This window comes from Trichechus manatus, unplaced genomic scaffold (genome assembly GCF_000243295.1).
Source record: "Trichechus manatus latirostris isolate Lorelei unplaced genomic scaffold, TriManLat1.0 scaffold00210, whole genome shotgun sequence".
Taxonomy (NCBI): domain Eukaryota; kingdom Metazoa; phylum Chordata; class Mammalia; order Sirenia; family Trichechidae; genus Trichechus; species Trichechus manatus.
The window spans coordinates 1,520,368-1,541,717 of NW_004444146.1; the positions used below are offsets into that span (position 1 = coordinate 1,520,368).

The window sequence follows — 21,350 nt, forward strand, 5'->3', positions numbered from 1 at the left end:
TACTTTGAAACTATCAGTGTTTCTATTTTGTTTTTCTCCAATTACCACTTAAAACACTACAGATCTTATAGCTTTAGAAGTGCTTCCTTATTTGAGGATTTATAAACTACATGGTTGAAAATACATCCTAGACAAGGACTTTCCCTACAGCTGGTAGACAAGAAATGAACAAAGCTGGAGTCTGAAAAGACCAGTATAATCAATGTGCTTAACAAATGTCAGCAGCTGCCAGGAAAGATTTCATACTTAGGATGGTTAGTTGGCTAGAGATTAGTTCTTTTATAGGAATTTGTTTCCTCTGCAAAAGAAAATTTTGAAGACATTAAAACTTAATGAGAGTTCTAGAGGCCTGGGAACATGACACCAAAAATTCAATACAAAGCACAGCTTTCCAAGTAGGTTCAAAGATTTTCAGCAAAATGTTAAGAGATTATTGCAATAACAGAAAATAAAGTGAGGTTTTTTTCCTTGGAAAATAAATTACACCAGAGGAATAATATATTTCCCTAAGAATGGAAATAGGTACCCTAGAGTTTCAATTGTGCCGTTTTTCTATTGCCTTATTCAGATATTCATTAGATACCTAATATGTGCCGGGCATTGTGCTAGGTCCTGGGGAAACAGAGAAGAAAAAGACATCCTTGCTTGTAAGACTTACCCTATGGGATAAACACAACGTTTTAAATATGCCAAAAGCTATAATATACCTATAATACAAATGCTATAATGCACCTGTCTTGGGTATGGGGCCATGACTGATCCATAGATGTCTGGTTTCATTAAATGGGTATAGGAACTGTATGAATCAAGCAGCTTGAAGCAGACCACATTAAGACTGCGGTTTCTGGAGATCAAGAATAAGATAGAAGGTAAAGACATCTAGGATGTCAAAGCAGATTCTAGAAATCCTATAATCACCAGTGGACAGAAACAACCTAAATGTCCATAATCTAGAAAAGCAGGACATATGTCAAGCATTACTAGAGTTAGTAGTGGTGAATAACAGACCAGGGGTCTATGAGTTCAGACTAAATACAAAAGAATAGAAAAGTCTCAGAGGTTAAGACAGGCTACCGATCTTTAATCCAAGTAGCCAGGGACATTCAGTCAAGCTCATTTGTGATTAAAGGGCAGGAGGAAGTCAGATATTGAAGAAGGTAAACTCACATCTGATGTAAGCCCACCATATGCTAGACATTTGGCTAGTTACTTCATATAGAATGTCTCATTTAATTTTCCCCAAACCATAAGAGAGTTGTTTATAGATGAGAAAACTGAGACTCACAGAGATTAAGCAACTTGTCCCAAATCACAGTGATCATCCTGGTAGAGCCAGCATTCAATCCCTGTGGTCTGGCTCACAAGTCTTTGCAGTGAGTCTAATCTATTTACTTCCTGTGTAGGAAGGCACATTGAAAATGGTTTCAGCAGCTGGGGAAAAATTGAAGAAGTTCTGACTGCAGGTTAATTTAGACAAGCTGGCTAAGAGAAAGGGAGCAAGGACTAAGGGGGATCATGACAAAATGATCCAAAGAACTTCGATTATGTGGTAAAATTAGATTTAGTGTGACGCTTTTTTTTTTCTTTTTTTTTTTGCAGAACTTCAAGATGGCAGTGATTATATGATCAGGAGCCTTGGCACTTTTGTCTTTAGCTCTAAGTTACTGCTTGCCGCCCCCTACCCCCAACCAAAAAGAAAAAAAGGTTCTAGTATTTGGGGATATTTCAGAGGCTCAACAAAGAGTTCATTAAGTAAGTTTACTCAGGAAAAGGGAAGACCAGAGAACAGAGAATCAGAGGCTGTAAAAGTAAGCGAAGTCCTCTCCCTCAGCAAAGCCATTCCTTCTCTCCAGGACTGAGGTATTGCTCCAAGCCTGCACTAGGGGAAGCAGCTGGGTCCCTGATTAAAAAACAAACAAACAAAAAAAAAACACCCAAACCCATTGCGCACGAGTCGATTCCGACTCATAGCAACCCTACAAGACACAGTAGAACTGCTCCATAGAGTTTCTAAGGAGCGTCTGGTGGATTCGAATTGCCAACGTTTTGGGTAACAGCGGTAGCACTTAAGTACTCACTACACCACCTACAAAACTCATGGGGTGGGGGTGCTGCTGCAACTGGCTCCAGCTTTTAGTCCCAGGTGGGATAATCTTCTACCATCACTTTGTTGGAACAGAATTTACATTCAACATTCCACAAATAGTGACCACCTGAAATAAAGAGAGTGGCTTTGTCTGGGCGCTCCTAAGAAAATACTTCATCAAAGTGAGAAGTCTGGAATAGGATGTCATTTAGTGGAAATGAAAGAGCAGTCAAGAATATGAGCATAGGCAGGGATGAACAAGACATATGGGGAAGACTGTTTAAATATAAATAAATAAAGTTTGCTTGGCTGCTAAAGGGAGACCAAGTAGAAGAACACACACACAAACACGTATTTTTAAACGAGGGATGTTTACTAGGGGCTGAGCAAGCTAATTGGTGTTATTTTAAATGACTTGTGAGGAAGCATCTGCAGCTATTGTAGATTTCTGAATCGCATTATGTAAGAAATTCTTAGTATAGGTAGATTTGTGGAGTTTAGAGCTTATTTAGTTTTCAAGAAGATACAGAATTTTTCAGTTTCACATCCCCAACCCCTTCAGGGATGGGATTCTAGTCTTCAGATCACGCCCATCAGAAAGGCAAATTACACAATTTATCACAATTCTTAATACCCTTTATTGTCAGGGAAACCCTTGTGGTGTAGTGGTTAAGAGCTATGGCTAACCAAAAGGTCGGCAGTTTGAATCCACCAGGCGCTCCTTGGAAACCGTAGGGGGCAGTTCTACTCTGCCCTATAGGGTCACTGTCAGTTGGAATCGACTTGACAACAATGGGTTTTGTTTTATTATCAGAAGTGTCCACCTTACGCCACTAGCACTTTTTTCTCCAGCGCACACACTGCCCAGCAAACATTGGATTCTCCCTCAGTGTCCAGTAGGAAGACACACTTCCCCTATGGAAAAGGTGGGGCCTTCCTACACAATAACACATTAGAGTCCACACAGATATGCCTGGAAGAAAGGCCTAGAGATCTACTTCTGGAAAACCAGCCATTGAAAACCGTACCGATCACAGTTCCACTCTGATACACATGAGGTCGCCACTAATAGAGGACACTATCTTGTCTTGGAGAGGCCTGTTTGAGTTGTGCTTTTCGACTTTTTTCCAGTTACCCCACTCCTACTCTGGCAGAAAGCAATCCTTCAGTTCAAAGTGGCCTCCTGCCGCACAGCCTATCTTGCCGGTGCCAACGGACGCCACAAGCGCAGACAAACGCACCAGCACCGAGAGGATGCAGTGGTCTCGCGAGAAACGCGAGAGCGAGGAGCTCTCAGGCTTGCTGGAGGTGGTGCGAGTCCCAGCGAGCCGCGCTAGGCACTGCGACTCCGCATTTCCGCAAAGATGGCGGCGGCGACGGCGGGCCGAGGGGTTCTGCTTGCGACCTGGGGCGGGAGACTGCGGCGTGTGCTCGCTGCCAGCAGACGGGCCTTGCCGGGCCCCGCGCCCTTGGCGGCGGCTGTGGCCGGAGTGGCCCTGACAGGAGCAGGAGTGAGCTGGTACAAGGGCCGCGTGAATCTTGCGGCGTCTGAGGGCAACCTCACCGTTTTAGCACAGGTAAGGGACGGGCCCTTCCACCAGCCCCAAATCAAGCTCCTCCCTCTTCAGACGCCCCTGGAGGGAGGGCTTTGGAGCTGGGCGGTCCCTGCCGTCTTCTGGAGCTAGAGTGAGGGCACAGCAGCCAATACCCCTCGCAGGGGAGAAGTCCTTCCTTCTTTTCTTGGCCGCCCAACAGAGAAACCTCAGGGCATTCGAGTCAGAAGACAGGGACATTCAGCCTCCCCTGGGAGAAGCCCCGAGCAAGGGAACACTACGGACAGCAGACCTACGACACAGATTTAGTAGTGATCAATGTGGGCGCATCTTGATTTAACACCTTTGCTGATTTTTCGCTTTGCCCCGCTCCTCCGCAGTGAGGTCTGCAGGGAGTCTGTGCCCTGTTACCCAACCTCGGGAGCGTCGGGACGCACGTTTCTTAACCTTTATAACCAGAAGTTTTACGACTCGTTCTTTGTATAACATAGTGAAGTTATTCTAAAAGATGACTTTTTTGCTTAATCATGAAAATGACAACCATAAAAACTGTTGATAATGTCCAGGTTTTATCACCTGTTAGAAACATTACGTGCTCATAAACTTTAAGGCTTTAGTGGACCATAAGTACTAAGCAAAAATCGTTTCTTCGAAAACTTCCATGTGTTAAAGATACAGGTCAGGTTCTATGCTTCGATATAAGTAATATTGCCATATAAAACATCTGAAAACTAAACAGTACTACTTTAAAATACTTTATGGACATTTTAGTTTTAATTAGTTTTTTTGTGTGAATTTTTTAAAAATTAAAAGCAGTACTTGACTCTTTTTTTAAATTTGATTTTATTAGATTTACATTGTGTCTTTCCGATTAAAAGCCCAAGGAACATTCAAATACAAAACAGAGGAAAATAGACTCTGTGAATTAAAATTGTTCTGGCAAATGATGTTTTATACTTGTATTAAATTAAGATACCACATAGATAATACATGGAATAAGTCTCCCCTATCCTCACAACAGTTCTGATCTATCCTCTAGTGTTTTATAGCATTTCCATTAATCTTCTATAAAGCAGTTTGATTTGTTATTCACTGGTTTCTCTGCCTCCATTCCAAACACCTTAATCCATCCTGTTTAGGACCCTTAGATTAACATTCCTGAGATAGCTCTGTAGCCATATATTGTACCCCTCTTCTTCAGAAACCATCGATGCCTCATTCTACCTGGGATAAAATGCGCGTTTATAAGCTTTCCCTTTCAGAGCTCTTTCTAGTCAACTACTCGGACATACCTTCCAACAAAAGTGATTCAGTCCATGTCCTCAGACCTTGACTTCATTTTTCCCACCTTTGCAATTTGTAGGCTGATTTCGGTTCATCCAGCTTTCATCTGTATGTCAGATACTGTAAAGGATACATAAGGCATAAATCCTGGTCTTAGAGAAGTCACAGTCAGTTTCAAAAGCCTTATGTCCTTGCCCTTTGCTGCACTTCCCAACTAAGATGTCCTTTTTCTCCATTGACTGGCAAAGTCATACTTCCAGATTTGGCTCAAATGTCATCTTTTCTAAATCTTTCCTGATTTGCTTTAGTCAAATAAAACCTTCCTTCTTTCATTCAATCATAGTACTTTTTTTTGTTGTTGTTGAGAATACATAGAGCAAAACATACACCGATTCATCCATTTCTACATGTACAGGTAGTCCCCAATTTATGATGAGGTTCCATTCCTATGAATCCGTGGTAAGTCGGTTCTGATGCAAGTCGAATACCTCATTTTTTTTTAGTTTTCATTATTATTGCCTTTTATTATCAGTATCTTTATAAATGTAACATTGAACATCTGAGAATGATGACATCAAGTTATGCACTGCAATGTTGTATGTAGTACATATTACTAACATAAGATGTACCAAAAACAGACAGTTGTAAGTGCGGTTCTTTGTAACTCAAATACTTCATAAGTCAGAGACTACCTGAATAATTCAGTGACATTGATTGCATTCTTCAAGTTGTGCAACCATTTTAACCCTTCTTTTCTGAGTTGTTCTTCCCCCATTAACATAAACTTAACTGCCCGCTAAGGTTCCTGTCCAATCTTTGGAGTTGCTGTGGTGACTTTGATCCCATATAGACAGTTCTTAAAAGAACATAGTACTCAAGGCAGACATTTTTTACTAGTGAAGCTTAAGTATTGTTTGGTTTTAAGATTTCAGGAGATATTTTTGGCAATCATAATACTTTTTGATAAATGCTGTGAGAGGTATATGCTAGTATTTATGTATGTATCTTTTATTCCCACTAGATTATTTAAACTTGAAGGAAGTCATCAAAATTATAATAAAAACTAGTTATGGTTTCTGGTCTTAGTGTATGCCATGATGAATAGCAGATACAGAAACCCTCATTTTTAGGATAGTATGTTAAGAGAAATGAATTTTTTAAAAAACGACTCATTGAACAGATGTTTTTAAAAAGTTTTTTTGAATGTGATTTTGTGTAATCAGTCTATTTTGAAGCATTTCTATTAGCCGTCTTGGTTCTGAGGCTACATCTTATCATTGTTAATTGATTTGAAAAAACTAAATATTTCTGTAAATTTACATATTTTCTCTACCTTTTCATGGACTAGTGCATTCCTTGCTTTGATGTATTTCCAAGTATTGGTTAGTTTTTTTTGTATGCTATGGAGGATGAAGGATCTGAAACAGGTGAGAAGCGAGATGAGTAAGAGGCTGTCATCAGAGATTTTGGCTACCCTGTTGTTTGAGGTAAATGTTTGGCAGAGTACCAGGATGATTCCTGACCAGACAACTAAAGATGTCTTTTGATTTTGAAAATCAGGTCCTAAGCTCACAACTTTGATAGTATACTCAAATGCAGTGGTGATACTGTCATCACTTTTATGTCTGTCTTTAACTCTGGTTAAAGAGGTCTGTAGCAGTGTCTGTTGCCTGACATAAAATTCTTTTCTTCTAAATAGAGCCTTTTACTTTTCACGGTCAGTACTTGCTAGCAGAAATACACTTGATTCTCAAAAACAATTGATTTTATCAGTTATGTGATAAGAAATGCCTGGTAGAAGTCTGCTGTTTGATTCCCATGTAGAGTTTCCTTAGGAAAGATTATCTTTAAAATCTCCAGCAAGTTATGCTGTTGAACACTGAAGAAATCCCTACAACAATAATTTCTCTTATACTCCTGAGTAGTTTAAAATTCTGAATGATTATTTCTGGATTATTTTGTTAAAATCTCCTGAAGACATAACTGTTACCCAGGGAGTGTTATTACTTTAGTGTCCATGTCAGTATTTCTTCTTTTTGAGATAACGTTATTCTAGTTTTGTATTGTTATGAAAAAGCAAGTTTAAACCACAGGGCTTATGTCATATTACAGTGATAGTTAGCTATTTATTCATTATAATCTCCTGAGCCAGTTTTCTTTACTTGCATTGTAATGCAGCAGCAACAAAATAATAGCTAATGTTTATTGAACTTTTACTATATGGAAGGTGCTGTTGTAAGCATTTATATGTATTATATAGTTCCCACAACAACTCTTTGAGGTAGATACTCTTCCTGTTTTATAGTTGAGGAAACAAAGGCATGGAGAGGTAAAGCAATGCCCAAAGTCACAAGCTATTAAGTGTTGGAATCAAGATTTGAACCCAGAGAGTCCCACCTTTAAATCACCAAGATATGCTGCCTTTACTGCACCAGATATTCTATAGGACTTTGTATAGGGTACAGTGACTGTATTCTTCAGTATTTCTTTTACTTTGTATTTTCTTGCTTCTGTTAGCAAAAACAAAACAAAAAACTAGTTGAGATATCGCAAAGTATGCTTTCCTGTTTTTCTATATAGGATGCCAAGACAGGAACACAGATTGTTCATTCATTCAAAAATAGGTATGGAGTAAACTGCTGAAATAGATACCTCTTGATGGTGACTTTCATAATTCTTCCTTCTCTAGAAGTGACCCCTGACTCATAGAGGTGGACCCCAGTGGTTATGTCTGTACTGTATAACCCTGCCCTGTAGCCATAGCTGATTGGTCCAGGGGATGAACCTATGACCCAAATTTGGCCAAATTCTCTCTCGTAAGGTTTGGAACAGAGTCATATGGAAACTGGGGAATTGTTGGAGTAAAGTCCAGTTAATAACCATGAACTTCTGCTGAGGTCCGTAGAGCTGCCCTTGTTCCTTTGCTTCTTGTGCCTTGGTTCAACTCTTTGATTTATGACACATCTCATTATCTTTCAAGTAAATTTCTGCTACCTTCCCCTACCCTAAGCCCCTTAAACTAGCTGAGTCCATTTCTATTGCTTCAAACCAAGGGAATCTTAACTGAAAAATATCTAGTATGCTAGTCACTGGGAATACAGTGCAGTCATGGTTCCTCACAAAGGTTACAGTCTAGTGGTAGAGATTGACTTACTTAAATCTGTAATAACCAGTTAGTGGGAAATAATAGATCCAAGTGAGACTGGCTGTAAGACTAACTTGCTGTTGATTAAATTAGGGAGCTACTGAGCTAAGGTCCCAGCTAGGGTCCAGCTTGTCCTTAAAATAGACTTTTTTGTGAGACTAGCTAAAATAAGAAGAGGGGTTGAGTCAGGGAATTTGACGATTTTAGATGGTCTCTCTTCTCCCTAAGTCTAATGATAAAATTATTTTATCATTTTTTTCTGGCCTACTTTAGCCTGTTTGTGTTTTAAATTCCTGACATGACTCATGAGCTTCTAAAAACTTTATTATACCAGTGTACTCTATTTAGGATTCTCCTTAAGGCACCACCTAGGCAGCCTGACCTTGTCATGTTGTTGTTAGCTGCTGTAATGAAAAAAACTGAACCCATTTATACCGTTCTATAGACTAGATTGTGTAAACTAATTTTACCTTTTAAACAGTAGTGGATAAATTTTTCTTTGAAAAGCAAACAAAAAAAAATCCTATTGTGAAGTCAGGGTAACACAGTATCCAATATTACATATAACTTGAAGAGAAAAATAGTATAAAGGCAAAAACAAAAAATTTAGGAATAAGTGAAATAATCACACAATTAATACATAAGTAAGAACAAATACAACTCAGGGCCCTGGTGGCGCAATAGTTAAGAGTTAGGCTAGTAAACAAAAGGTTGGCAGTTTGAATCCACCAGACGCTCCTTGGAAACCATATGGAGCAGTTCTGCTCTGTCCTGTAGGGTTGTTATGAGTCGGAATCCACTTGACTGCAACAGATTTAGTTTTTTAGTTAGAGAGTAATGTTTTCTAGCTGTGTTCTATCAAAGAGGTTTTTCAAGATCCAAGGGAAGATCAAATGAGGAGCCTTTGGGACATCCCTTCTTTATATCTGTTTTTTATAGAGAAAACAGGATTCTGCTACTAAAATTTAAAAACAGTCTCAGACTTATAATCTTATCTTTGTCTTAGAGTTCAACATGCAGGTTAAGTATTATAAGGCCTTTAAATTTTCCAATAAAAATTATTTTCAGTGAGAAATTTTTATTAAATAGCAATATGAAAATTGGTCTTCTGACACTCAGAAATTGTTGTCAGAAAACATATATTTTAAAACCATGTTTTATGAAACTTTAAAATGTGACTCCACAACAGCAACTCAGAAGGTTTGATGGGAAGCCTATGGGGCAGTGAGTTGAAGATAATGGTGATGGAATAATTTGGAAAAGGATAGTGAGAATAGCAGCACAACTAGAAGAATATGATCGATGTCACTAAATTGTACATGTAGAAACTTTTGAAATAGTGTGACTTTGGCTATGTATATTTTCACCAAAAGTCCTCCAAGGTCGAGAAGGGAGAATGTTGACATGTCGTGGGGTTGTTAACCAATGTCATAAAACAATATGTTTCCTGACTGTTTAATGAGAAACTATTTGTTCTGTAAACCTTCATCTAAAGTACAATAAAAAAATTTTTTTTTAATGTGATTCAATGTGTGGAAATCACTTTGATCTAAGAGGAAAGTTATTATTTACATTGGGGTGATATGTTATTTCTGGGTAAATAAAATTACCTTGTTGTGTAATTGTGATTCTAAATTTAGTTGTCAGATCTAATTTTAATGATTTCTCATTAAATCTTTATTGATGTTTTATACATATGTTCATCTCTCTAGATGTTTTAATTTTGTTTGATTTCATTTCAATAAGAAAAATTTTGAGAAAAAACTTCAAGTGGATCCATCAGTTATGAATATCAGCTATGACCATGTGACCAGTTGTAGAAACAAGGACTGTAATTGTTAAGAGTATTTCTTCTTTGTTTTGTTAAGAGTGTGTTTGTGTGCATATGTGTTTTCTTTATGCTGAGGTATAATCCAAACTGAAGGGTGTAGTCTTTGATCTTCATCAGTAAGTGCTTCAGGTCCTCTTCACTTTCAGCAAGTAAGGTTGTGTCATCTGCATATCGCAGATTGTTAATGAGTCTTCCACCAATCCTGATGCTATGTTCTTCTTTGTATAGTCCAGCTTCTCAGATTATTTGCTCAGCGTACAAATTGAATAAGTATGGTGAAAGGATACAACCCTGACTCACACCTTTCCTGATTGTAAACCACACAATATCCGCTTGTTCTGTTCAAATGACTGCATCTTGGCGTGTGTAAACTCGTTGCTGTCGAGTTGATTCTGGTTTATAGCGACTGTCTTAGTCATCTAGTGCTGCTGTAACAGAAATACCACAAGTGGATGGCTTTAACAAAGAGAAATTTATTTTCTCAGTCTAGTAGGCTACAAGTCCAAATTCAGGGCATCAGCTCCAGGAAAAGGCTTTCTCTGTTGGCTCTGGAGGAAGGTCCTTGTGCTGCATCAGTCTTCCCTTGGTCTGAGAGAATCTCAGCACAGGAGTCTCAAATCCAAAGAATGCGCTCTGCTCCTGGCACTGCTTTCTTGGTGGTACGAGGTCCCCAGGTCTCTCTGCTTGTCTCTTTTAGATCTCAAAAGAGATTGGTTTAAGACACTATCTAATTTTGTAGATCTCATCAATATAACTGCCACTAATCCATTTTATTACATGATAGTGGTAGGATTTACAACACATAGGGAAATCACGTCAGATTACAAAATGGTAGACAATCATGCAGTAGTGGGAATCATGACCTAGCTAAGTTGACAGATATTTCTGGGGGACATAATTCAATCCATGACAGCGATCCTATAGGACAGAGTAGAACTGCCCCATAGAGTTTCCAAGGAGTGCCTGGTAGATTCAGACTTCCAACCTTTTGTTTAGCAGCTGTAGCTCTTAACCGCTACCCTACCAGGGTTTCCTTGGTCTATGTACAGGTTACAATGAAGTGTTCTGGAATTCCCATTCTTCCCAATGTTATCCATAATTTGTTATGATCCACACAGTCTAATGCCTTTGCATAGTCAATAAAACACAGGTAAACATCTTTCTGGTAATCTCTGCTTTCAGCCAAGATCCATCTGACATCAGCAGTGATATCCCTCGTTCCACGTCCTCTTCTGAATCCGGCTTGAATTTCTGACAGTTTCTTGTTGATGTACTGCTGCAACTACTTTTGTATTATCTTCAGCAAACTTTTACTTGTGATATTAATGATATTGTTTGATAATTTCCACATTCTGTTGGATGACCTGTCTTTGGAATGGGCACAAATATGGATCTCTTCCAGTTGCTTGGCCAGATAGCTGTCTTCCAAATTTCTTGGCATAGATGAGTGAGAGCCTCTGGCGCTGCATCCATTTGTTGAAACATCCCAATTGGTATTCTGTCAGTTGCTGGAGCCTTGTTTTTCACCAGTGCCTTCAGTTCATCTCAGACTTCTTCCTTTAATACCATCAGTTCTTGATCATGTGCTGCCTCCTGAAATGATTGAACATCAACCAGTTCTTTATCATACAGTGACTCTGTGTATCCCTTCCATCTTCTTTTGAAGCTTCCTGTGTTGTTCGATATTGTGCCCATAGAATCCTTCAATATTGCAGCTCAAGTCTGGAATTTTTTCTTCAGTTCTTCCAGCTTGAGAAATGCTGAGCATCTTCCCTTTTGGTTTTCTAACTCCAGTTCTTTGCACATTTCATTATAATACTTTACTTTATCTTCTTGAGCTGCCCTTTGAAATGTTCTGTTCAGTTCTTTTACTTTATCATTTCTTCCTTTTGGTTTAGCTACTGTACATACAAGAGCAAGTTTCAGAGTCTTCTGACATCCATTTGGGTCATTTCTTTCTTTTTAATGACCTTTTGCTTTCTTCATGTATGTCATCCCACAACTCACCTGATTGCTGGTCATTATTGTTCAGTGCATCAAATCTGTTCTTGAGATGGTCTCTAAATTCAGGTGGAATATACTCAAGGTCATGTTTTGGCTCCCGTGGTTTTGCTCTAATATTCTTCAGCTTCAACTTGAATTTGCATATGACCAGTTGATGGTCTATTCTGCAGTCAGCCCCTGGTCTTGTTCTCACTGATTGTATTGAGCTTCTCCATTGCCTCTTTACACAAATGTAGTCGATTTGATTCCTGTGTATTTCATCCAGCAGGGTTCATGTGTATAATCGCCGTTTATGTTGTTGAAAAGTATTTGCAATATAGAAGCCATTGGTCTTGCAAAGTTCTATTATGCAGTCTCTGGCATCATTTCTATCACCAAGACCATATTTTCCAATAACAGTCCTTCTTTGTTTTCAGCTTTTTCATTCCAATTAACAATAATTATCACTGCATCTTGATTGCATGTTTGATCAATTTCAGACTGCAGAAGTTGGTAAAAATCTTCAATTTCTTTATCTTTGGCCTTAGTGGTTGGTGTGTAAATTTGAATAACAGTTGTGTTACCAGACCTCCAGGTCTGGCTCAGCTCGCTCAGCACGACACTGAGGCATGAGTCGGGTGAAGGCGAAAGAAGAAAACTTTATTTGGTTGACCAAGCAAAGGATCGTACTGGGACCAAAATGTCTCTCTGATCCGCAGGCACAGGTGTATTCAGGGCGTGTTCAGGGGCATGGTCATCGGGTTCGGTGGACAGCTCCTGTGATGAAGCCAATGTCATTGGGTCTGCGCAGTTGTACTGGGGCTGCAACAGAGGGAAAATGGTGGCTTAGCTCCTCCCAGCCGCCATCCAGCAGCCACCTGTCTCACTCCCCCCTTTTCAGGATTTGGATTGCATATAAGGTCCAAATCCTGGGCCAGACGAGAGCATAGGCCAGAGGTTATTCTTCTGTAACTACTTCATGCTGGCTAGGGGCACTGGTGTAGAACTGGGTTCTAGCTATAACCAGTTTGGGGGAGATGGTGCGATATCCCTGTTGTAACATCATCTGCAGATGGAACTTCTGGAGCGTGGAAGACACAAACTTTACTAAAAGGTTAAACAAGCAAAGCCCAGATACAAGCAGCAGGATGACTGTGATCAAGGGTCCTAGAAGGGGAAGAAGCCATGTTAAGCTTGGGATTACAGCTTTTACTGTATTCCAGATATCCTGTGAAGTTGGACCTTAGTTGAGCTTGTGTGGCCATTTAGCTTTCTCGTAAATCTTTTTCACATTTATTTCCACTTCTCCTGAGGTGTTGATGTAAGTGCAGCAAGAGGTGTTGGTGACTGCACAAATGCCTCCTTGTTCAGCTAGCAGGTGGTCCAGAGCGATACAATGGTCTAAGACCACCCTCGTCAGGGAGTCAAGGCTCTTTTGTTGATCTTTGATGGCTTGAGTAGTGGACTGTGCAATATTTTTTATGTACAAAGTCAGATTATGGAGGGTGGCCAGGAGTCCTGTTACTGCATCTGTCCCAGCCAGAATTAAACCTAGTGCTCTCTTATGTCTATAACTTGAGGTTCACTTGGAGGCCTGGTATATTTGGACACTGGTACCTGAGGAGGACAAAAATCCTAGGGAGCATTGACCAGTGGTAGTGACAGGGTTGATGCAAGGAGTTGCCCATCCATAGCTTGGATAATGGTAAGCTGGGCTGCAGCTATTTGGGTATGAGCCGGATCTGCATATCCAGACGTATCCATTGGGAGCACATAAAGATTCAGTGATGGCGCAGTTATTGAGGGTGGTGGTAGCTTGCTCAAGCCAAGTGTTACTCTGCAAGTTCAGGGTGAGGCGACCATGAAGTTCAGATCGGTATACTTGGCATGTGGGGCTTTGGTATTCTGTCTTGTGTCATTGTAAATATGCTTAGGAGGTGATGGGTTGTAGGCCCCATGTGGAAGGGCAAACTGTAGTTAGAGAGCAAAGAAAAAGTTCTTAGGAAATTCCTGGATATCTTCCCTCAGTAGGTACCCCTGAGCAGCAGATTTGGTTGGTCAGATTAGTTTGGATACAAGTTGTCTTATTCCAGTTGTCTGGGGTTTAGCATTGGAGTCAGCGAGACTCCAGATAGTCTGTTGGACAAAGTCTTTATTGTAATTAGAGGAATGAAACTCTTGGTCAATGAGTTGTGAACAGATAGAGTGGGTTTGGTTCTCAACCCAGGAAATGTTAATCCCATATATGGGAGTGAACAAAAGATGGGCCCAGAGGGAGACCCATTGCATGGGGAATCTGGTGGTGTTTTGAGTAGGTGGGGGTAGTTGGGTATAACTGATGACTGGGACTGCTTCTACATTGTCTTTAGTTCTGGTGTGGGACCGTGAAGCAGACCCAGCAATCCTCCAAGTGGAGAGTGTTCAAGGTGCTTATGAGATAGTTATTTTGCCATTCTGGGGGCCTTGCATCTCCCTTAGAGAGACACAGGATATAAACAAGCAGGATACGAGGCCACACGTGGGTGGCAGCGTGCACAGCCCAAAGCATGAACAGAGCTGTGAACACAGCTAGGTGACAGCCATTGAGCCCAGCAGGAAACCAGCACCAGGTCAAACAAAACCAGAAAATAACTACTAATAAGGCTAAAACAACACTCACAGCCACCAGGGGATGACAGTCAACTGGCACTATTGTCTATGTTGCCTGTTTCCTGTTAAACAACCACTTTAAACCCTCTAAAGGCTGAGTCTCCCAGTTATCACTGTTTTGCCAATTCTTACTGTTTTGCAAGGTTTGTTGGTCAATATCGGGAGTGGGAGCTGGTTTGATGCGAGAGTGGTGGAGCCACGCTCCCCTCCTGGTGATCTTGACTGCAGTGGGAGTTGACATCAACACCTCAAAAGGTCTCTTCCATTTTCCTGCCAGGTCTGCAGCGTTCCAGGTGTTGACATATATCCAGTTACCAGGCTTTGAAATGTGGAGAGGGACCTTGGGTTGTAGAAGAATCTGCCACATCGCATACCTGTGAAGAGAGTCAAGCACCCCTGCCACTGAATACAAATATTGTTTAATAATGAGCTGGCCTCCAGAGTGTTTTCAGGATCCAGAGTACTTAAGCCCTCCCAAAAGTTATGAAGGAGGGGACACCCGTACATAAGCTTGAAGTGGCTTGCCTTAAGTTTGGTTCGAGGTGCAGCTCTAATCCTGAACAGAACCAAGGGAAGGGCCTTAACCCAAGTAAATTTGGTCTCCTGGCAAAGTTTGGCCGAATGGGTTTTAATAGTCCAGTTCATTCTTTCTGCTTTTCCACTGGATTGGGGTCTCCACGCACTGTGAATACACTACTTTATCCCTAGCTGTCAGGCTACAAGTGGTCTGACCTGAGGAGTAAAGTGTGTTCTGTTGTCACTCCCGATGGTTTGGGAAAGGCCAAACGTGGGGATGATGTCTTCCAGTAGTCTTTTGGCAACTTCTGTGGCCTTTTCAGTCCTGTGAGGGAACGCTTCGACCCAGTTGGAAAAGGCGTCTGTAAACACTAGCAGATACCTGTAATTATCTGCAGCCTGGAGCATCTCAGTGAAGTCTATCTGTCAGTCTTCTCCCGGAACGTATCCTTGGTACTGGGTCCCCTCTGACGCTGCCAAGAAGGTCTTGGGGTTGTTTTTCTGACAGGCGACGTATAGTAATGTCTCTGATACTAGCCTGCAAATCTTGGCTGACAAAGTGTCTCTTTACCCAATCATACATCGCTTCCTGCTCATAGTGGGTGGCCTAGTTTAGGTACTTTAGGATGCCGGGGATCCTGTGTTGTGAAATGAATAGCCTCCCATCCCTTGTACAGAACCACTTATCCTTTTTCTGGAGCTGCCACTGATTGGCCACATGAAGATCTTTTTCACTGTAACCAGGGTCTTCCGTGGCTTGTGGCAAGCTAGGGTGTGGAAAGAGGGCAACAACTACCACTGAGGTCACTGTTCTTGCCACCTGCTTGACCTCTAAGTCGGCTCTTCGGTTGCCCTAGGCCACTACTGTATCTCCCTGCTGATGTCCCTTGCAGTGTACCACAGCCAGAGTGGCGGGGAGTAATACTGCCTCAGGGAATTATAAAATCTGTTGACCATGTTTGATTTCTTTACGGCCGAATTCAAAAGCCCCCTTTGCTTCCACAAAGCCCCATGTGCATGTAAAACTGAAAATACATATTTTGAGTCCGTGTAAATAGTGACTTGCTGAGACTTGGCCAGCCACAAAGCCTGGATCATTGGAACCAGCTTGGCCCCAAAGGGCTGTTGGGGAGAGCGTTTGCTTCGAGGACCTCGGTGGAGCTGACAGTTGTGTAGCCCGCCCTCCCTTGTTCACACTCTATGAAGCTACTCCTGTCCATGAAGATCTCTAAGTCAACGTCCGCTAGAGGCTGATCTTGTAGGTCTGGTCAGCTGGCGTAGACCAGGTCTATAGTCTGAACACAATCATGGCAGATGGGGTCTCCCAAGGGCGAGTGGGGAGAAGGGTGGCTGGATTTAGAGCGACAGCAGATTGGACCAACACCTTGGGATTATCAGCCAGAGAGGTCTGGTGTTGAGTTATTCGACTCTGGGATAGCCAGTGACTCCTCCCTTGTTCCAGTATAGTGAGTACCGAATGAGGGGCATGAACTCAAATAGCTTTTCGGCTGTCTTCAGGATCTGTACAGTGGCTGCTACCGCTTTAAGGCACGCTGGCCACCCATGGGTGACTAGGTCCACAGTGTTGGAGAAGTAAGCTACCAGTTGCCTCCAGGACCCAGATTTTGGGTGAGGAGCACTGCAGCTATGCCCTGATGCTCGTGCACAAAAAGATGAAAAGGCTTACGCGAGTCTAGGAGTCCTAATGCTGGGGCCTTTAATAGGGCCTGTTTAACCTGCTCAAGTGTTATTTGTTCTTGTATGGTCCAAAGAAACAGGTCTGTCTCTTTTCCTTCTCGGAGAGCATAGAGGGGCTTGGTAAGTAGCCTGAAATTAGGGACCCATATCCTGCAGAAGCCTGCCATCCCCAGGAACCCTCGGAGCTGTTTCCGGTTCTCTGGGGGCACTAGTCTACATATAGCTTCTTTCCTGTCTGGATGGAGCTCCCGCTTTCCCTCACTGATGGTAAACCCCAAATAAGTGACCTTCTGCTGGACCATTTGGACCTTTTCTTTTGACACCCTATACCGGGCCTCTGCCAAAAAGTTTAACACAGTCACAGTGTTCTTTGCACAGCTGAACTGCACAGAGCTGGCAGTCAGTAAGTCGTCCACATAGTGCAACAGGGTGCCACCGTACAGTGTCAGCCTTTGGAGCTCTTGGGCCAGGGTTGTTACAAACAGAGTGGGACTGGGACTGTTTTTAAAGTCCTGAGGTGGAACCTACCAGCAATATTGTTGTTTTTTTCTAGTGTATGGATCTTCCCATTCAAAGGCAAAAATCTCTAGCCTACTGGAATCCAAGGGTACACAGAAGAAAGCACCCTTTAAATCTAAGACTGAGAAAAATTTCCAAGCAGGTAATAGTTGTCGAGAGCAAGGTATAAGGATTAGCCATGGTGGGGTTGTGGTGTTACTATTAGCTGGTTAATGGCACACAGATCTTGGGGAAATAGAAGCTGTCTCTCTTCTTCACAGGCAGGATGGGAGTGTTAAAGGCAGATGTGTGGGACCTTAGCAGTCCAAATTCTAAGTATCTCTGTATTAAAGGCGGTACTGCCAACCAAGCCTCTTGTCATATTGGGTATTATTTTAGCCTAGGTGGGATTATTCCTGGAAGTAACTCAGCCTTTACTGGCACTGCACTCTGTGCCCTGCCTGGTCTTCGAGTGGCCCACACTACCAGGTTAATCTTTTCCACCATGGCCTCACAAGGAAAACGGATTGTTTCTTGTCCTTGATTTTGCAGAACAGAACACAACAGCAAGTGTGCTTTCCACCCCTGTTCTACTGAAACTTGAACATGTATCTGTCCCTGGCTGAAGTGTATTTCAGTCTGCTATTTGATAAATCTCGGCACAACAATGGACAGGGCAATCAGGCATATACAGGAAAGAGTGAATCAGAATTCTTACTTTGCTGGGGAGGGAGCAGGTGAGGGGCTGAAGAAATGGGTGGGTGTCTTCCTTATCCCCTACCCCAACTACTGGAATCTTATGTCTGGACAGAGGTCCAATTGGTTTGGTGAGGACCAAGTGTGTAGCTCCAGTATCCACTAAAAATTGAGTGGTTTTCCCTCCATGTTCATTATAACCAGAGGTTCGAGTGGAGGTCCTGCCCCTAGTCTGCCCTAGTCAGAGTCTTCTACCAGAATGAGGGCTGGTATTTGAGTTGTTCGTTGCCCATTCTTTTTCTTGGGACACTCTTTTCCAGTGGCCCTCTTCCTTACAATATGCACACTCGTTCCTTCCCAGTGGGAACTGGGGTTGGACCCCACTAGGGCGTCATGCAGGTCTTCTCTCGGGGGCCTAGCCTGTACTGCTGCTGCTAGTAGGGCAACCTGGTGCTTTCTGTCTTTGTCTTCCCTGTTATTATAGGCCTTGAAAGCCATCTCGACCAGGTATCCGATAATTATACTGCCCCATCTAATGAAGTTTTTTCCCAGTGTCTGGGGCACATTGTCCTATAAAAATACTGTTAACCATCTGAGCATTTGCTGGGTCCTCCAGATCCTGATCAGTGTATTGTCTAAAGACTCTATAAATCCTTTTCAGGTAAGCTGAAGAATCCTCATCTTTATGCTGTTTAATCTCATATACCTTATACCAATTTGAGATTAGGTACTCCATTTTGTTGTTGTTGTTTATTGTTCTAGATTAAATGAAGTCTGCATTTCAAGTTAGTCTCCCATGCAAAAATTTATACATACATTGTTATGTGACCCTAATTTCTCTCCCCATACTGTGACAGCACACTCCTCCTTTCTACCCCTGATTCCCCGTGTCCATTTAACCAGATCCTAACCCTCTCTGCCTTCCCATCTCACCTCCGGACAGAAGCTGCCTGTTTAATCTCTTGTATCTACTTGAGCTAAGAGGCACACTCCTCACGAGTATCACTTTATGTCCCACAGTCAAGTCCAATCCTGTCTGAAGAGTTGGCCTCGGAAATTGTTTTAGTTCTGGGCTGATAGAAAATCCGGGGGGCATGCTTTCCAGGGTTCCCCCAGTCTCAGACCATTAAGTCTGGTCTTAATAAAATTTGAGTTCTGCACCCCACTTTTCTCCTTCTCCTGTCAGGGCGGTCATTGGTGGTAGCCGGGCACGATCTAGTTCGTCTGGTCTCAGGCTGATGAAGTCTCTGGTTTATGTGGCCCTTTCTGTCTCTTGCGCTATTACTTTCCTTGTGTCTTTGATGTTCTTCATTCTCCTTTACTCCAGGTGGTTGGGACCAATTGATGCATCTTAGATAGCCACTTGCAAGCTTTTGAGACCCTAGCCGCCACTCAACCAAAGTAGGATGCAGAACATGTTCCTAGTCAGCTTTGTTATGCTAGCTGACCTAGATGTCCCCTGAAAGCATGGTCCCCAGACCCCTACCCCTGCAGCTCTGTCCCTCAAAGTGTTTGATTGTATTCAGGAAACTTCTTAGCTTTAGTGTGGTCCAGTTTTCCTGATTTCCCCTGTAGTGAGTGCTGTCCTTCCCTTCATCTAAGATAATTCTTACCTGCTATCTAGTTAGTAAATAACCCTCACCCTCCCTCCCCACCCTCATAACCATCAAAGAATGTTTTCTTCAAGTTTAAACCTTTTCTTGAGTTCTTATAATAGTGGTCTTATACAATATTTGTCCTTCTGTGACTGACTAAATTCACTCAGCATAATGACCTCCAGATTCCTCCACGTTATGTTTCACGGCTTCATCCTTGTTCTTTATCATTGCATAGTATTCCATTGTGTGGAAATACCATAATTTGTTGATCCATTCATCCGTTGATGGGCACCTAGGTTGTTTCCATCTTTTTGCTATTGTGAACAGTGCTGCAATGAACATAGGTGTGCATATATCTATTCATGTGATGACTATTATTTCTCTAGGATATATTCCAAGGAGCAGGTTAGCTGGATCATATGGTACTTCTATTCCTAGCTTTTTTTTTTTTTTTTGGATTATTTTTTTTTATCATTATTGTACTTTAGGTGAAGGTTTACAGAACAAATAGTTTCTCATTAAACAGTCAGTGCACATATTGTTTTATGACATTGGTTAACAACCCCACGAGATGTCACCCTCTCCCTTCTTGAACTTTTTTTTTTTTTTTTGGTGAAAAATACATAGCCAAAGATACACCATTTCAAACATTTCTACATGCACAGTTCAGTGACATCGATTACGTTCTTCCAGTTGTGCTGCTCTTCTCACTTTAGATGAAGCTTTACAGAACAAAATAGTTTCTCGTTAAAGTTAGTACACGTTGCCCTATGACAATGGTTTACAACCCCACCACATGTCAATACTGTCCTTATTCAACCTTGAGTTCCCTATCACCAGCTCTCCCATCCCCTTCTGCCCTCTAGTCCTTGTTCCTGGACTGCTGTGCCTCATCAGTCCCATTTTGTTTTATGGGGCTGTCCAATCCCCAGCTAACAGTGAACCTCAGAAGTGACTTCACCACTGAGCTAAAAGGGTGTCTGGGGGCCATACTCTCAGGGTTTCTCCAGACTCTTTAAGCCCAGTAAACCTGGTCTTTTTTGTGTGTGTTAGAATTTGTTCTACATCCTTCTCCAGCTCTGTCCAGAACCCTCTGTTGTGATCCCGGTCAGAGCAGTCAGTGGTGGTAGCTGGGTACCATCCAGCTGTACAGGACTCAGTCTGGTGGAGGCCTTGGTAGCTGTGGTCCATTAGTCCTTTGGACTGATCTTTTCCTTGTATCCTGTTCGCTTCATTCTCCCTTGCTCCCGAAGGGTTGAAGCCAGTGGAGTATCTTAGATGGCTGCTCACAGGCTTTTAAGACCCCAGACGCTACTCATCAAGATAGAATGTAGAACATTGTCTTTATAAACTGTGTATGCCAGCTGAGCTAGATATTCCCCAAGACCATGGTCCTCACAGCCCTCTGCCCAGCAATTCAGTCCCTCAGGGAGTTTGGATGTGTCTGTGGAGCTTCCATGACCTTGCCTGGACAAGTTGTGCTGGTTTCCCCGGCATTGTCTACGTCTCACCCTTCACCCAAGATACCACTTATCTATTGCCTATTTAGTATTCCCCCCACCCCTCCCATCCTTCGTAACCAACAAAGATTGTTATTTGTTGTGTGTAAACTTTTTCATGAATTTTTACAGTAGACGTCTCATACAGTATTTGTCCTTTTGTGACTGACATTTCACTGAGCATAATGTCCTCCAGGTTCATCCCATGAGATGCTTCCCAGATTCATCGCTGTTCTTTCTCGTTGCATAGTACTCCATTGTGTGTATGTACCATAGTTTGTTTATCCATTCATCTGTTGATGGGCATCTAGGTT

General features: G+C 42.0%; 1 protein-coding gene across 2 annotated transcripts in view; it reads left to right on the forward strand.

Moving 5' to 3' along the window:
* The first annotated feature begins 3,450 nt into the window (after positions 1–3,450).
* Positions 3,451–21,350, forward strand: part of MICU2 (mitochondrial calcium uptake 2) — a 199,437-nt gene continuing 181,537 nt past the window's right edge. For both annotated transcript variants that reach the window (XM_023742436.1, XM_023742437.1), the window contains exon 1: positions 3,451–3,663. In XM_023742436.1, the coding sequence (XP_023598204.1) occupies positions 3,451–3,663 (213 nt within the window). The remainder of the gene's footprint in view (positions 3,664–21,350) is intronic.